We start from the raw sequence: 18,597 nt of genomic DNA on the forward strand, positions 1-18,597 counted from the left end.
GCGCTCCTTTCTTGTATTTGCCGGATCTGTTAATGGTTTTGGAGGAGGCTGGGCATCTAGTGATTTTGTACCGAGTGTCGTGTAAATCATGCTGGTCTTTTTTAACCTGCTAAGCCTCTTTGTCTTGCCCAAAAAACGGAGACGGGATTGCCGGTGACTGTGAAGGATCACCGTCTTCCATTGACAAAAAACGGCTATTGGTCAAACCCTGCTCCGATCAGCATCACCTCTCTGTAAATAATCCCTTTTGTTGGGAAGAATGGCTCTCAACCGGACTATCGAGCTAGAACACTTTGACGAGCGCGATAAAGCTCGCCGATTGACTCGTTCCACCGGCACCGGCACCGGTTCACAGTCCGGATCCCGGGCGAGCAGCCTCGTACCCAGCCCGGCACAGAGCGCCAACTGCAGCTTCTACCGGACCCGCACCCTGCGAGCGCTGTGCTCCGAGAAACGAGCCCGCAAGGTTCGCTTCTACCGCAACGGGGACCGGTACTTCAAAGGACTGGTCTACGCCGTGTCCAGTGACCGGTTCCGATCTCTGGACGCGCTGCTGGTTGAGCTGACCCGTGCTCTTGCGGACAATCTGCACCTGCCACAGGGGGTGCGCACCATCTACACCGCGGACGGATCCAAAAAGATCATCAGCTTAGACGAGCTGCTGGAAGGTAAAACATGCAGTAGGTTCCAAACTGCACACTGGTCGCTCTATCATTTTACAGGGGTTAAGTAAGCTTCATTCTACAGTAAAATATCCAGCACTAGCCCAGAATGCACTGCGACAATTCAGTCATTTATTAATGTTCAGTTTATGTTCGATTTATCTTGATCAGAGTCGTGGTGGGTACGCAATGCCAAAACATTGCAGGTCATCACACACTTGCTCATTAACTCTCATATTTAAACATAGCCAATCTACTTACATATATGTCTTTAGGAGAGAGCACACTGTGAGGTTTGAATCCAGGTCAGCCAGGTCACCCAGCAACCTGGAGGTGTGTAGCATCTGCACTACATGGCCTACCTTTCACATTGTTGCAGCAGATAATCTGGATTTAGAACATCCACAGGGTCCTGGGGATCTGGGTGTGAACCTGTTAGCTTGGTGGTAAAGAATTGATCAGATTACTGCACTAATGATCAGAAGATGCTGGTTTAAGTCCCACCACCATCAGCTTACCACCACTGGGTCACTGAGAAAGACACTTAACCCTTAAGTGCTTGCACTGTATTTGTATTCTGCTTTGAATACAAATGCTGTTGCTAAATACTGTAAATGTAGATGCAATTTAAACTCACTGAAATGTACAATTGTAGACATTGGCATATCAGCAGCTAAATAAAAATGTAAATTAACCTCACCTCCTCTTCTCAAAACCTTCTATTAGTGTAAGTGAATAGGTGATTGGTGCCCTGTTTAAGGTGGATTCCCATCCTGCACTTAAGGAGGGCTGCAGATCCTCAGTGATTCTGATCAAGATAATGTGACTACTGAAGATGAATAAATAAATAAATAAATAAATAAATAAATAGTGCAGTTTTTATCTGGTACTGTGGGTGTCTCACAACTCCAGGTGTTTAGTGAGCTAGATTCTCTAAATAATTATTTCATTTATTTATTGTTGGGTTTTGCTCACCTGTAAACAAGGGTAAAGATCAAAAACGCACTCTGGACAGGCTAAATGTCACCCACTAAATGTGAGCTTTCTCACATTCACACATAGGGAGAAACCCAGAGGAAACCCATGCAGGTTCTGGGAGAACATGCAACACTCCTCACAGCCTATAGCATCGCTGAGATTCGAACCTAGATCTCAGCGGTGGTGGGCTAGCATAATCCTGGGTTCAAACCCCAAGCAGTGCATGATTGGTTATGTCTGGGGGGTGGCTGAGGCCTTGTGATGGATGTTAACAGAGGCAGTTCATATTAACAGGCTGGAGGATTTGTGCTGTGTCCTAAATCACATACTGCAGTACTAAAGAGTTTGCTTATTTAGTAGTTTAGTCTTGAAACGATCATCTGTTCTGTGTATTACAGCATGACTGTTTTATGAGCATTGTAGCACTAGTTTACATATTGTCACAGATTACATATTAATTTGACACACTTTAAGTATGGTAGTTTATGGCCCTGGACATACTGTAGCCAATGAAATCTCCAGAACTGTTACCATGGTAACTCAACCATGTTCAGCCAATAGTAAGGCAGAATTTGATTCAGATAACACACACAGAAGTTGCCCAGGTTTGGGCAGAATGAATTAAAATCAGCAAGATTAGTGAAATCACACACACACACACACACACACACACACACACACACACACACACACACACACACACACACACACACACATAAATCCCAGTGGTTAAATTTGCTGACTGTAGCATGTCTCCTCTGACAATAGCAGATTGGGAGGTGTGTGTGTGTGTGTGTGTGTGTGTGTGTGTGTGTGTGTGTTAAGAGTTATGCTAATGGTTGCATTGATCCCAAACACTTAAACTGGTTTGTCATTTCCGAAGTGGATTTTACTTTTAATAGAGCCCAGTAAAACATCCCAGTCCATGAGCTTCTAAACACTTCAGGGAAAAAATCACCAGGGCAAAAATCCCATCAGTACATCGTCTTAGAGAGCATGTCAAAGAGGCTTTCCATTATCTGTCATCATCCTGTTTCCTAAATACAAGAGGATGGACAAGATTTGTTCCCCTTTTTCAGTCACTTTTTATGACTCATTTATTCTATTAAAATGGTTCAAATATACATGGTCAGCATTTTAGATAACCTTAATGTGCCAAATTTCACGTGTCATCACACTCCTGTAACACTTTACATTAGCTTTAGATCTTGTTCATAATGTTCTTTCTCTTTCTTTTTTTGCTAGGTCTGTGCAAGAGCTTTCATTTTTTATAATTCTTTACTTGCTTAGATTTGCAGAAATCACAAATAGGACATTGCCCACAGCAAGTGTCCCCCCTTATCTTTTTGTCTTTTAGATTCAAGTGTATCATCATTTTGGTGTCTTTGTTTTGCACGTACAAAAAAGATCTTTTATAGCCCCTTATTTTACCTAATAAGAACATACAATTGACTCATTCTATTAAGTGTAATCAAACTGGCTTTTTTATATGGGCACAGAAAAGTCACCAGCTGTAATTGCCGGCCAGAAACACAATACATGCTCAAATGTCCCCAGTTTTTCTTAACATGTACTATTCTAAGAATATTTAAGGTTTACAGATGCAAGTTTTGCCAATTTCTTTGTTTCATATCAGTGTGTGTATCAGTGGTCATATCAAGTCTTCATGCTTTATTGAACCAGTTCAGATTATGAATAAAGACTTCAAATGGTAGGCAGTAGTGGATAATTCATTAGAAGCACTAACTAAATATACTATAATGAATAAAGGTGCAGTCAGTATCTTAAAGCTTTTCATGACAACACTAGTGTCAGTATTACATGATAATAAGCAAAGTTTTATATTCTAAAAGTTCTCTTACCTTGGACTGTCCTCCTTGTCTCCTTGACAGTGACATTGTCTTTTTATTGGTGTGTGTAAATTATCACGCAAGACCATAGGGATTGGAGTAGAGCATGATAGGAATCAATGTAGTGATTATATTATGTCATGATATATATTATATCATGGTTCAGATCCTTGTTGCGGTTCACTATTTATTGACCTCTGATTCGCCCATCATGACCAGCATTAAAGATTTATTAACATTAAAAGCAAAAAAACTCTTTTAACAGGTTTTCCTGATGATAAGGATTTAGGTCATTAGTTTCACATTTGTATACACTTATATGGCATCGGCAGAACACACATCCATGCTCACTGATCATAGTGGTTAAGAGCCTCAAATAGCACTCAGATCAATACTCAGAGCGATCCATTTAGCTAGACATCGAGTTTTCTACAAAACAGAAGACTAATCCATACAGAGGCAATATCAATATCGAGAGTGACTAATCACATTTTTATAGGCTCTGTTTCCAGAAGTAAATCTAAGGTCTAGAAAACAGGTCTAGAAAATATTGACCATCATCATGAGTTCTTCTACACTAGTTTACACTTTACTCTTTTGCAGGTGAGAGCTACGTCTGTGCATCTAATGAGCCCTACAGAAAAGTAGACTACACCAAGAATGTGAACCCTAACTGGGGCTCTCGGCTGGCAGGAGCAGGTGTAATGAGCGGCGCCGGATGCCAGATTCTGAGCGGGGGCCAGAGGACACCTGGTGAGGGGAAAGAGAGTAAAGATTTCATCAAACCCAAGCTGGTGACCGTGATCCGGAGTGGAGTCAAGCCACGCAAGGCCGTCAGGGTGCTGCTAAATAAAAAGACGGCTCACTCGTTTGAGCAGGTGCTGGCTGACATTACTGAGGCGATTAAGCTCGACTCAGGAGCTGTGAAAAGGCTGTACACACTGGATGGAAAGCAGGTGTGTGTATATTGAGCCTAATACATTGCACCGGGTTCACACAAATGTATCCAATCTGTTCAGTATTTGCAAGACTTTCACTTTTGCCCAATCATGACAATATTTACACATTAATCATGTAAGTTGGGCTTTTACAATTGTTATAAGATTTTAGCTACATCATGGATCATGCAGAGACAAGACCAAGCAAAGGGGATGCTTTTAAATAATACATCAATAAATACTGTTGTAGACCACAAACTTAAACCTACTGTATAACTGTAGAACCCCATTTATAGTTGGTGTTTACTTGGTGTTGGTGTTTCAATGATCAGGATTTTATCCAGAGATAAGCTCATTTCATGCACATGTCTAAATAAATGCACCAGCACTTTTTACCATTTACCACTTTTTACGAAAGCTCTTTAAGACACATATGTCCATTAAAAAATCTGCCCAGTGTGGTCCATAAAGTCATTTTTGGGTTGCCAGACAACCCAGTAGAACCTTTTATGGATGGAATCAGTATTAACAGCTGTTATCTTCATACTTTTTAAGTTTAAGTCTTAGGCCCTCCGGCCTGGCCTGGTGCTCAACAGACACAGGAGCGAAGTTTTGATTAGGGTTTCTACTCAGTGTCGCATAAATGTGACTCCTGCTATTTGTTTAAGGCAACAGCATGAGTAGTGGAGTAGTGGAGATACACATGAGACTTTCTGTACATGATGGGACTCCCTGAAAGACGCGTGGGAGGGTGGTGTAGCGGTAAAACAAGCTAGCTCACTAGTGCTGAGATCTAGAGCTCTCAAGTTTAAATCTCAGCTCTGTTATCATCCGACCAGTCGCCTACACAGGCACATGATTGGCCGTGTGTCTGTAGGAGGAGGGACAATGGTTGAAACAAATTGGTTGCTGCTTGCCTGTCGGATGGGGTGCGTCACAGCCTCGGTTCTCCTCGATTGAGCATGGGGGTGGCAGCAGCGATGAGAGAGATAAGCTCCAGATAAGCACACGTTTTTATTTTTTAAAAAGATGACCGCTGCATTAAAGTCAGGATTTTCAATTCCCCGTGCTCAGAGAAATGCAGTAATAACGGGGGTGTACATTTTAAATACGACAGCTGGTTTCAACCACAACTGGATTGGTTTCAACCACAACTGGATTGGGTCAAAAAAGGGAAAAAAAAGAATAAATAAAAAGAGATGAGCCGACAACTTTACACATGTCAGAGGGAGCAGGTGCTAGTCTGCAGGGTGGGGGCTGGTGCATGTGGCAGATGAACTGTAATGGGAATTGTAAATGACTAAGTGGGGGCTGCTAAGAGAAAAAAAAGAAACCAGCTGTCGTATTTAAAATGTACACCCCCGTTATTACTGCATTTCTCTGAGCACGGGGAATTGAAAATCCTGACTTTAATGCAGCGGTCATCTTTTTAAAAAATAAAAACGTGTGTAAACATGGAATGACACTGGAAGTTGGTGGTCCATGTCTGATGGTCCAGGTCTTACATGCTGGCTGAAGTTTTAGTTTAAAAACGTGTAGATTGAAGAGCAGCTCCTGTTTGTGTGATGAAGCAGAAGATGAAAAATTTGAGGAATGTAGAAAATCATTCAAGCTTCAGCACCTAATAGTAAAGCATTATTTATACTCCTGTCACTTACTGTATGAGATTCGCTGATCTATTATTGTGTGATAGTAATAGCTTAGTAAGCACTGTGTGTGTGTGTGTGTGTGTGTGTGTGTGTGTGTGTGTGTGTGTGTGTAAATGCTGGGTAGGAATTGCCCAGTTCGACTCTGGCTGCAGGCCAGTTGCTATGGAAACCTTCATCTCCTCTCCTCTTGAGTGAACTCCCTGAATGGCTAAGTGCAGACAAGGTTGTGTGTGTGTGTGTGTGTGTGTGTGTGTGTAGGGAGAAACCCAGACCTCATTTGTATGCCACACATTTTTCTACTGCAGAAAAGGAGGGGAATCCTAGAAAGACTTATTTGTTCATGACGAGACGTGTGTGTGTGTCTGTGTGTGTGTGTTTGCTTCTGTAACTCATCAGTAATTGCGGTTAAACCTGCGTTTCTGCTGGCTAAGGTCAAATTTACACCTACATCCCTACATTCTGCTTGTATTTTTCAATATTTCAGGAAAGGTCAGTGTTAATAATACAGGATGTTAGAGGTGATAAAAATGTATCTAACCTTACAATTTAAAAGAACTCATTGGAAGGTAGCAAGAAATTAACTTAGTTGACTTGACATTATTAAAGAAACAATAAATTCCACTTCATTAGAAACATTTTGAGGAAAATGTAAGGCCATCTGTCCATAACCTGAAGGTGATGTATAATTGGCTTAAGCAGTACGAGTATGTTTACATGCACACAAAAATCAGATTATGCAAGAAATCCGATAAAGAAATAATCTGATTGCTGGGTTTCCTTGCACTCTAGTTCTAGATTGACATGAGTCAGTAAGTAATCTGATTATAATCTTATAATTGAACATTTACTAACCAAGAAGCATTGATATAAAAATCAGTATTTTTTATAATGACATAAGTACTTATATTTCAAATATTTAAACTTTAATTATTTGCATATAATTTCTTTTGGCAGCTCCCATATTTAGGAGTCGCCTCAGTGGATCATTCTGGTCTGCATACCTGACTCAACACAGTTTTACACCAGATCCACTCTGCTGACACAATCCTCCTTATTTTGTTCGGACGTGGGACTGACACTGAAAGTGCACCTCCCAAAGGCTCAGTTCAGGCACCCCCCTTTTCCCTCCACACACAGCCAATCATGTCTGTATAGACGCCCGATCTACTGATAGCATTGCTGAAATTTGACCCCCAGTCTCAGTGGTTTTGGGTTAGTGTATTTCTATGTAGAATAGTCTACAATATTATAAAAGTAAAAACATATAAGAATTAGAAAATAGTCTTAGGTTACATTTAAAACTGCACTGAGCACTTTATAAGGTACACCTATCTACCACGTATATGTATTTATTTTATAAGGCATATGCACCATAAAGATAAACATTGTGGGTATCCATTGTTGTGTACACTTTGTCACCCATGAGACTCCCACTGACCAAATGATGCTTGACTGGTGTGTCATTTTCAGCATTTTAATAACACTGATGTGGTAATGACATGGCAGTGTGTGTTGTTCTGATATGAACATTTTCCTGATTGCAATTCTTCTGCTGCTTGCACTAACCCTTGCCCCAATGAAGAAGAGCAGCAGCCTATCACATACTTTTTTGTGACACATTTTTTCTTTAAATTGAATTAAATACCTGAATTATGCATTTCTCTGTTTGTGTCTCTGTGCAGCTGACAAGCCTGCAGGACTTTTTTGGTGATGATGATGTTTTCATTGCCTGCGGCCTTGAAAAGTTCCGCTACGCTCAGGACGATGCTGCAATTGGGCATGCCGGGAAAGCCTCTGCCACTGCCTTCGTCAATGGTAATATAACAATGCACATGTACAGAAACATACACCTATGCAGCCCTGTTTTATTAATGCACAGTCAAATGAGCAGGTGCTAACTGAACTCTGGAATGTAGTTAAGTTACTCATCACTGCTTTTTACTGTAAATTACTGCCAACATTAGTGATATAATAAGAATATAATTGCAGCCACTGCTGTTAAAGTGGTGCAACCAGTTATTAACTGTTAAATGACTCTTTTACAGGGGTGATTTTAGTGACCTAAAATCTAACATGGTAGCATAACATATCAGACCGGTATCACTACTTCACTGTAAAATATAATGGTAATAACATGATGGTTTTCAGCATCAGGGGCAGACAGGTTGATCAGGATTGGGGAAAACCATTAGTGCCAAGTAATTAAAATATCTTAGATTAAAAAAAAAACTGCTCCTCCCTGCCTGAAAGCTTTAATGTTTATTTTTTTTTACTAGAACAAGTATCTTTAGTTCCAGAACGTAAACCTTTGTTATAGAACTCAAAACTTCGGCACTGGAGTTAGAAAAAATACTGTGTTCAGTATTGTACCAAAAGTTACCAAATTCTGCAGGTTTTGTTTCAGTTCAGTAACAGTTTAATAACAATTCAATTATTTTTCTCATTTCTTATTTCAGAGTGTAAGATAAAATCATCAAGATCATCCATCCCTCCTAAGCCCACTGTACCCAAAAGCCCTGGAGTATTCAGGTCCAAATCTCCTCTATCAGGTAAACAATGTGTCTATAGAGCTGGATACTTTGGGTAAAATTTCTCATTATCATTAGTAAATGTCAAGCACCTACATACATACTGTATGAACTCACTGACCATGAGCACTTTATTATCATGACTGGACTGAGCATATGAGTCTGATCGTTACTGACCACTGTATGAAAGCATGTAATGTTAGACAGCTAGCACATTTCTGCAGATCAGAGTATTAGCATGCTGGCTACCATAGGGTACATTAAATGGTCAAGGCCTAAATTTCTAAATTTTGAGCATTTTACACAACAAAATTCCCAACAAAAGAAATGGCTATATTTATAGCTTTAAATAAAAGCTACTAAGTTAAAAAAGTTAACAGCTTTTGTATTTGTTGCCAGAATACTCGAAGAAATCTGATTACTGACTCACTTGTACAAACCCAGTGATTTGTCATGATCAGATTTGTGATGCGTGTGTCATATCATATTGTATTACTGCCAAACTCCAATTATGATGAGCATGTAAACACACTCATTTATCTGAGTGTTGATATGCTTTTCTGCTTTCTACTTTAAGCCGGTGATGTGTCTAGAAGCCAGAGCCCGACAGCAAGGTCGTCAAGGTCCCCAACAAGCCCAGCAAGTCAGCGCAGCCAGAAGGTGAGATGAGTCCTTACTGCAGGACCCTCCTATCCTATTTGTTTATGGTTTTGCATATGTCATTTCTGTGTGTGTGTGTGTGTGTGTACTCTCTCTTCCTCTCTTCTGTTCAGATTTCGTCCCGTCATGTATCTCCCTCCCCTCCCCCCTCCCAGGAACTGAACGGTGAAGAGGATTTAAGCCTAGAGGGTAACTCACACTCACATTTGGCACCGTTACTGTACATGCTGGTACGTGTTACAGAGTCAGATGAAGCACAGCTGTCAGATAATCACTAATGTACTTAAGTAGTGGGAAAAGAAAGAAAATATTAATGCTCGGGATTGATGTAGTAAAAAGCCAAGACTCATTCAGGTATCCATGCCCAAATTTAATCTGAAACCACTATACACTGGTTTTAGGACATTACTTACACACGTGTAACAGGCTCACTTGCCGTGGAGATCTGCTGGGGGTTCTGTTATGGAATCATGTCCTTCTGGGAGCATGAAGGTGCAGATGATTGATGTGTCGGCTCCTCTTAACTGACACTGCTCTTAACTGAACGTGACTGAAAATTAAATGAAATGGGATTTGTGAGGGCAGGTGTTTGTGTGATGTTGAGATGAGCTGAGATTGTAAAAAGTAACAAACCTTATTCATAAAATAAACAGAAAATGTACTTTTTACTTGACATACTGTAGTATAATAGTAAAGGACCAAGCTGAAGCTTCTGTCCACTTTGAAACTCCCGTCTTTTCCTTCTCTTTCTTATGTTTGACCCATCGCAACTGACTCAGTTAATGGGAACAAGCCGCAGTCATCCATCATAACCGATAAGTACAATGTGGGGAAAGTCATTGGAGATGGAAACTTCGCCGTGGTTAAAGAATGTGTGGAGCGGTATGAAACATACACACACATGCACACACACACAAACACACTAATAGACACAATATGTACAATATATATTTATCCAATATTATTATGCCTTTATTTGCAAACCAGTATGATCATTATTTATATTCTCTTTATTTATATACCTCTTTATTTGTCTCTTATCCCCATGCACTTTAAAGTCTGTACAATTATTGTATATGTTGGGTTGCTCGGATGGTGCAACGGTAAAGTAAGCTAGCTGACCATTGCTGAGATCTGGGGATCAACGATTCAAACCTCAGTGGTGCTACTGTTTAGTGGATTGTCTGCATGGACATGATTGGCTAATGTTGAAAAAAAGGCCAGAAAAAATGTTGTATTACTATTTGTATAATTGTACAGACACTGCCCACTTCATTAGGAACTTGTATGAATACTGATTAAGGACCCTCTTTACTCTCAGAACAGCCTCAGTCGTGCATTATTGTTTCACAAAATGACATTTTATTTGAGCAATTTATTAAAATGTTTTGCTTTTAGGGTGGGAATTGACATAAAAACATTGTCCATTTAAATCCATGCCTGCTACAAGAAATGCAATAACGTTCTGTTAGGTCACAGTGAAGATTTTACTGGAATGCAGGCATCAGACGCACCCAAATGTATACAGGTTATATGAGTTCTTGCTGTCAAATTGTGTGACGCAGAAACATGCAGAAATAATATTCAGCAATTAGACTCACCCAGATGTTTCCACAGATTAATATATCAGTCACTCCTAGAACTTGCAATGCAAAAGAAAAATGCATGCACATTTAACCAGCACCAGTTAGATACTAATTTAGTAAGTTGGCTAAAATTCTTTTTAGACTTTGTGTATTCTCAGTATTGCCAGATTACTGAGGTGCATGTAAACCTTGTAACCAGATTATTCACACAAATTTTTTTTATTAATCAGATTTTTGAAGCTTTTTGTACTTAATGACAATATCCGATTAATAAACCTTATTGTGTGTGTGTGTGTGTGTGTGTGTGTCTTTAGGGCCACTGGACAGGAGTATGCTCTGAAGATCATAGACAAGGCCAAATGCAGTGGAAAGGTTAGTAGAGTTTTATATATATCAACATTTCTGTACATAAATGCTCAACATTTTCACATTTTTCACATGTCATGTTGGGCAATTAACTGCACAAAATGGCCAAAAGTATGTCGACACCAAGTGACCATGAACTTGTTGGACAAAAGCACAGACATTAATATGGAGAGCATCTTCCAATGTTCTGGGAAGGCTTTCTATAACATTTGGGATTGTTTTCAGTGGGAATTTGTTTCCATCCAGTGAAAAGAGCATCTGTAAGGTCAGGTACTGATGATGGTCAGTAAGGCCTGGATGGCAAACAATGTTTCAATTTATTTAATAACGTTTTCTCATCCTGTAACATCGGGCTAATCGCTTCTATACACTAACAGTGGACATTAAGTGCATGGGAAATACTGTACTGATGATATTTGTGGTTGAAAGTAAACAAAGTGTTCACTGGTGTTTACTAAAGGCCATTGATTAATGGTTTGATTTTAACAGGAGCACCTGATAGCCAACGAGGTGGCAATACTCCGGCGTGTTCGGCACCCCAGCATAATCATGTTAATTGAGGAGGTGGACACTCCAACTGAGCTCTACTTGGTCATGGAGCTTGTGAAGGTAATATAGACAGTGCCCTCCACAAATATTGGCATTCCTGGAATGTACACCAAAAATATACTTAATTCATGTTATACATTTATTCAACGTATGAACAAAAAGTTAAACTTTGTTAAAAGCAGCACAATACATGAAATCATACAAAGATGTCAAGAGCTTCACTTAACGTTTACATTAAACATCAATATGGAAGAGAATGTGACTTTGACCATAGCGTTGTTTACTCAGAAAACTTGATAAGTTAGGTTGGAGGAGATTAGACAGACAAATAACCTGAAACTGTTGTGCATGAAAATCATAGGTCAGCAGTTTCTAAAATGCTCAACCCAGCCTGTCAGGCACCAAGAACTCCGCCACAGTCGATGTTTAATGTGAATTAAAGATCGTGATCTGTGCCAGTTTGATTTAATACATTATATCTCTGCTGCAGGACTGGCTGATAATGACTTACATTAAGTAGCAGTAAGGCATCATCATTAGCAGACTGAAGTGTCCACAAATAATGTTTATCTAATAAAGAAGCAACTAATACACACAGGTTGATTAAGTAATGCTGTAATATGTGTGTATTTGTGTGTGTGTGTGTGTGTTTCACAGGGAGGAGATCTGTTCGATGCCATTACTTCGTCTACAAAGTACACAGAGAGAGATGCCAGTGCCATGGTTTACAACCTAACTGGAGCCCTCAAATACCTGCACCGCATGAGCATAGTGCACCGAGATATTAAACCAGAGAATCTACTGGTACATACACACAAACACACACAATCAGTGCTAACTTGGTGGTGTTGGGGCCTGAACCAGCATCTTTCTGTTTACCAGTCTAGTACCATAATCACTGAGCTACCCTTGTCCAAGAACAATTGCAAAAAAACTCAAAAAACATGTTTTCTTTTTGGCATTATGTGTAATTATGTGTAGATTAATGGGTAAAAATAGCAGTTGTATCTGTACCGAAAGTTTGGAATGGTACATTTTCTTCACTAACAGTAGCATTAAACAGACACACACACAAACACACTCAGTATGTATTCAGTAAATAATTCATTATGATGATTACCTAAAGGAACTAACACAGCATTTTCTCTTTGTAGGTGTGCGAGTACCCAGATGGCACTAAGTCTCTTAAATTAGGTGACTTTGGACTGGCCACCATAGTGGAAGGACCACTTTACACTGTGTGTGGAACACCCACTTACGTCGCACCTGAGATCATTGCTGAGACAGGGTACAATGTGTTTGTGTGTGCATGTTATTGGTGATGATGTCTAAAGGATTTATGTCATTTGTGTAGATCTGTGTGTGTGTTACTACGTTCAACAAAGTGTCGTGTTAGAATAAAATAACAGATAAGGTGAAGTTGAGCAACACTATGAAATTACACAGAATGTATTCTCCTCTGCTAATTTTAAATATAGATATGAGGAAGCAACCCCCAACCCCCCAAATTGCCCTGTTATAAGAAAATAAGTAAAGGTAACCAGTTCTTCAGAAAGCTTTGGTTACTTATACAGATGTCAATATGCCCCAGTCATGGACAACTTTGGACTGGGGGAGGAAACCAGAGCTTCCAGAGGAAACCCACACAGACACAGGGAGAACATGCAAACTCCACACAGAAAGGATCTGGACTGCCCCATCTGGGGATCGAACCCAGGACCTTCTTGCTGTGAGGCGACCGTACCAACCACTGAGCCACCGTGCCGCCCCCATCTTATAAATAATTAATGTTTCATTTAAATTGTTTGTTTGCAACATTAACATCAGTCTATAACATATGATGTGAACATTAATTCTATTAAAGAACAATAGTACTTTCTCGGGGCACTGTGGTAAGTTGCACTAGCCAAACTACTGCTGGGATTCAGGGGTCAAATCTCCATCAGTGCTACCGGCCTGGAGGGCTTGTACATACAAACATGATCGGCTGTTGTTGGGGAAAGGGGGGTGGTACCACTTTAAAGCATGATGTTGATTGCATTAGCAGCTGCATCAGAGACTGGCAGTACAGTCAACATTGATTAACAAATGGTCTACAGTACAGAAAGATCTCAGTTAGTTAGCACACTTACCTCATGCAAAAGTGACAAATCAGAAGTAAATCATTTTTGTGGCCATACCATAAACAATAGTAAGCTGATGTGTTTAACTTTTTGGGATGTTAACAGATACGGATTAAAGGTGGATATCTGGGCAGCTGGTGTGATCACCTACATCTTGCTGTGTGGCTTTCCTCCATTCCGGAGTGAGAGGAACCAGCAGGAGGAGCTGTTTGAGCAGATCCTACGGGGCAAACTGGAGTTTCCCTCGCCTTACTGGGACGATATCAGTGCCAGCGCCAAGGTCTGCCACCAGTACCACTACACTTACACCATAAACCACAGCACTAAATCTTTACAGTTTATACACAATAACATCTACAAGGAGTAGGAGCACATTACCTCCAAACCAGCACTAATTCTTCTTTATATTGTTGGTCTAAAGTTTCTTATGTCAAACTGCTAACAGTGAAAGATTTCTTTTTGGCTAATACATGCTGAACAGAACACATGTGTTTGCAGGATCTGATTGGTAAGATGCTGCAGGTGAATGTGAGTGCTCGCTACACAGCTGAAGACGTTTTGGCTCATCCATGGGTTGTGGTAAGACACACACACACAATCACAAACACACAATCACAAACACACAATCACAAACATCAGTGTGATGAATGTGATGAATGTGCAACAATCCAATGCAGGAAAAAACACTCATTTACTTACTACACCTAGGGTCAGTTTATGTCTACAATCTTTATTTTACAGAGTTGCATCTCTTAAAAATGTCAACAACCACAAATTACTAAAGTGATTAAATAAAGCATTTGATAATTCTGTAATTTTATTTTGGCTCTTGAATTTGGTTCTTGCAAACATCAAACACTACAAGAAACTGGGTTCTCCAGGTCTGAGTAAGATCTTGCGTCACATACAACGATGCATAATACAACACATGAGTAAACATTGTGTAGGTGGTACAAGTACGTAGGGCTTTTGTGCCTGTTTTAGATGCAACCAGACACAATTGGAAGCCGGTTCAGAAGCTGTTTTATGATTAATTACAACCTTTGGTAAATTTGCTTTAATTTCAAATGCAAGTCAAAAGCAGCCAGTATAAATGTTTGATTTGTTTATGAGTAACTATAGATGTTGATCCAAAAACATTGCATGGTTGACGACAGAAGGAACTTGCTTGGCTGGTCCTACTGTTTACTTCTGGTACACGTAGACTAGATGAATGGTAGTGGTACATAGCTTTAAAGGGAAAGAATATAAGAGCTCACACATTATTTATCTTTTTAAGGATGATGCTATGTTGGAGAACAATGTGATGTGTGAGACGTCAGGCACAGAGAAAACTGTACACACGCAGGACAATACAGTTACTGAAACACGGGTAAGAATACCTGCGTGCACACAGATATTAAACATTCATTTAGAAAAGAACAACATTACATACATGCATTAAATTTAAGATTTGTGATTTACTAGATTTGAAATGTGCAATAATTTAGGGGCTGAATGTTTTTTATAGACACTAAATTCAAGCTATCCCAATTAATTCCTCTCATTATGTTCCTTATTACAGTTGGATCAGCTACAAGGCAATGGTAGGAACTAAACATATTTTATTTTATTATTCGGTACATTAATATTATTCATGCTGAGTGGATATTGAATATAATCGTGTTTATGTTTGTGTTTTATTGTAGAACAAAATCTGAGGTAGTCAACAAGAAGTCTGCAATGGACCTCACCCTGCTCATGAGGTTTAAATAAAATACTTTAACTAGAAATGCTATCATGGCTAATGCTGACTTAAAGCTAACCAGGGACAAGAATGCTAATGCTAACTGGCCCCTAAGAGCTTAAATTCTATAGTTGCAGACAAACTTGCAGTCCCTGTCAGTAGTGGCGGCTTAGCCAGTGTGGATTTTATGTGTGCAGCAGGGGGTGATGAGTTTACACGATTGGTCACGTAAAATTGAGAGAAAAAAGAGGGAATGTGAGCGACCCCAAAGTTCTACTTGAATATGTTTGGGCTTAAAGTGTAATATCAACTCTGTCTATCAAGTTTTGTAAATATCATATTGGCCGTGTAGTCCACTCATAAATGTTTTAAATAGCAGCTGAATGATTTGTCTAAGCACTTTTTTAAACTTGTTTTATTCAGGTTGCTGAGCAAATCAGAAAAGCAGGTTTAAAGGAGAAATGTGTTATATTTGTCAAATTAACGCTAACACTAAAATCTATGTGAGTTGTGCCAAAGAGTCAGAAAATAATAAATTAGAAAAATTAGGACTAATAAGAAACAAGGACTGTTTGTGATTCACAACATAAAACATAAAAAAAACACATGAATGTTACCAGAATCAGGCCAGTGTGGGTGACCTTACTGATCTGAGTAGTGGTCCTTGCACCTCATCATGTATCAGTGCACAATTAGCGCCAGTCCCAAGCCAGAATAAATAGCAGGTTTGCATCAGTAAGGGCATCCGAAACTGTGCCAAACCAAATATGCAGATGAATGATTAACTGTGACGACCCCTAATAAGGCAGCAGCTAATAGGAATCATTCATTAACCTTCCCTGCTCCCCATCAAGCTTTAAGGTACAAAGAAAAAGGTTTACAAATCCTAACCAAACCAGTAGGGTTGCTGCAACTATGGTGCTGGGAAGCCCTAATAATAGTCTTCTGACCAAATGCCAACATATGGTTTTCATAGAACACCATTACACACCATTAAAGACAACATTAAATTAAAATTCAAACAAGTTTTCTTCCGCAGTGAGACATACAGTCTCTCATACAATCCACTGCAAAGTCAATGCAGCCAAGCAGTTATTGATCAACAGTGCAAATTTGCATATTAAAGTTTTACTAGTCTATTTTTATTGATAAACCACAATGTAAATTTGATAGGAATTAACGTAATTTTGCTGACATAAAACTAGCCTGACTGCATCTTATAGCCACGTTACCATTTGTGGGTCAAGTAGACCTTACACCTTCACTTGCAGCAGTTGAGCCAGACTTCTCTGTCCTTGTTGTTTTTTCACAATTCCTCTCGACATTGTATCCACACAGTCAAAACAAGAAAGTTTTTTAAAATGCCCTGTTGTTTCTCATTTCTTCAGCTATTAATGTAATATTTTCTTTTTATTACAAGTTGTGTTACAAACTAAACCCTACCTTAAAGAATGAAGTGTTTCTTAGTTGTCCAAAGGTTTTAATTATTTCAGTGCTATGCATTAATCTTCAGATTCGGACCTAAGCTTTCTGGAACAATACATCTATTATTTTACGTTTGTTTAATGTATAAAAATGTGCTAAATATACATGAAGCCTTGCTTTGTATAGATTCAGTCATGCTTCGTGATCCTGGTGAAGATGCTGCGTTTCACTGGATCTCAACCCACAGAAGCTGTTCTGCTGACTCTTTGTGCAGTTTGTACTGAGTCACAGTCTCTTTTATTTACAAGTACCCAGCAAAGTAGTGCTTGTGCTCCTACTACAACACCAATAAGTCCAAAAGGGGTCCACTCTTGGTCAGTAGTACTCTAAGGGGCAGAAAAGTGATCATTATTTTTTTTTTTGCCTGACCCAATTATATACTTATCTATCTTCCTAAATTTGGCAGGTAATTAAGTGGGCTTAACTACATTAGTGTTTTGTGTGTAAAGCCAACTCGCTTACACTCCCCTTCTCAGCTCATATGCCAGATGTTTAAAAAGAAAAGCTGCCTCAATCTAACTCTGAGCAGCATCAGTATTATGCTCAGCTAAAGAAATGTCTTTAGGTGCAAGCTATTTACATCTGCATCTAAATCTTTGTGTTAAAGGGTACAAAAAGTGTAAAAAAAAAAAAAAAAAAAAAAAAAAGATGACCAAGGCTGTCATCATCCAGTTTTAATGAACAACTCGATTTATTTTAGTGCTATAATTTTTTCAGAAGAAGCTAAGTATAAAAAAAAAAACTGAAATTACATGACTTGGCCAAATTTTCAGGCCGAAAATAATGTAAAAACAAGTACAAGAATAAAACTGGTTCTTAAAAACTGGATGTATACAATGGCACTTGGTGTCTGTTGGTTAGCACATTTTCCAAACAAACCAGCAACCTCATTTTCTACTCCGCTGTGCCCTTCTTAGTGTCTGTTTTTTGTAGTCAGTGTGAGAAAAATAAAAAATAAGATCAATGCTTGGTAGATACATCCACATAGTGCTCCAAGACATTCCAGTCGTGACATGTAGCTGACATATCAGTTTCTACATAAATGCATCAGTTCATGTAGAGTGTAGGACACAGGAAAACTTCTGATTGTTGAAGGATTTTTTTGCACCAGTGAGTGTCTGAGTGAATGAAGGGAACTGTATTATTCTTGCTGTGTGTGAGTGTCCATGATTTCTGCCTTGTGTCTTTTTAGAAATTAGTGATTAAAATCCATCCATGTTGAAACATGAAATTCATATTGTCATGTGAGAAAAAAACAGAAGTGTCATTGGTACAGAATGATTGTCATGAATGTGTAACAGTATTAACTTTTGTACCATGGTTATTTAAGCCAGATGCTCCATTTACACTGTAGATGGTCATATCTTTTACCTGTACTGCAACAATACAGTAGTACCTGAAAAGAAAAACAACAATCTGTGTGTGTATTTACTTCAACAAACCTCCTTAGACAGGATTTTTAAGGCCATGTTATGATTAGAAATAGCAGAAGGCAAC

At 39.2% G+C, this 18,597-nt stretch overlaps 1 protein-coding gene across 1 annotated transcript; it reads left to right on the forward strand.

The window, feature by feature from the left end:
* Positions 1-63: 63 nt before the first annotated feature.
* On the forward strand, positions 64-15,993 carry LOC134333097 (serine/threonine-protein kinase DCLK2). The gene is made up of 16 exons (XM_063014932.1): positions 64-668; positions 4,094-4,446; positions 7,760-7,892; positions 8,534-8,626; positions 9,183-9,265; positions 9,379-9,454; positions 10,045-10,147; positions 11,166-11,223; positions 11,707-11,826; positions 12,424-12,570; positions 12,921-13,054; positions 13,995-14,169; positions 14,388-14,468; positions 15,169-15,261; positions 15,454-15,475; positions 15,578-15,993. Exons 1-16 carry the CDS (start codon positions 260-262, stop codon positions 15,592-15,594), a joined length of 2,097 nt encoding a protein of 698 aa, XP_062871002.1. The 5' UTR covers positions 64-259; the 3' UTR covers positions 15,595-15,993.
* The last annotated feature ends 2,604 nt before the right edge of the window (positions 15,994-18,597 follow it).

The sequence above is a fragment of the Trichomycterus rosablanca genome, chromosome 19 (assembly GCF_030014385.1).
Source record: "Trichomycterus rosablanca isolate fTriRos1 chromosome 19, fTriRos1.hap1, whole genome shotgun sequence".
Lineage (NCBI taxonomy): Eukaryota > Metazoa > Chordata > Actinopteri > Siluriformes > Trichomycteridae > Trichomycterus > Trichomycterus rosablanca.

Coding starts and splice junctions, on each gene's coding strand:
- LOC134333097 (XM_063014932.1), top strand. CDS start 260: ATGGCTCTCAACCGGACTATCGAGCTAGAACACTTTGACGAGCGCGAT. Junction 4,447..7,759: donor ACACACTGGATGGAAAGCAG/GTGTGTGTATAT, acceptor GTCTCTGTGCAG/CTGACAAGCCTGCAGGACTT. Junction 14,170..14,387: donor ATATCAGTGCCAGCGCCAAG/GTCTGCCACCAG, acceptor ATGTGTTTGCAG/GATCTGATTGGTAAGATGCT.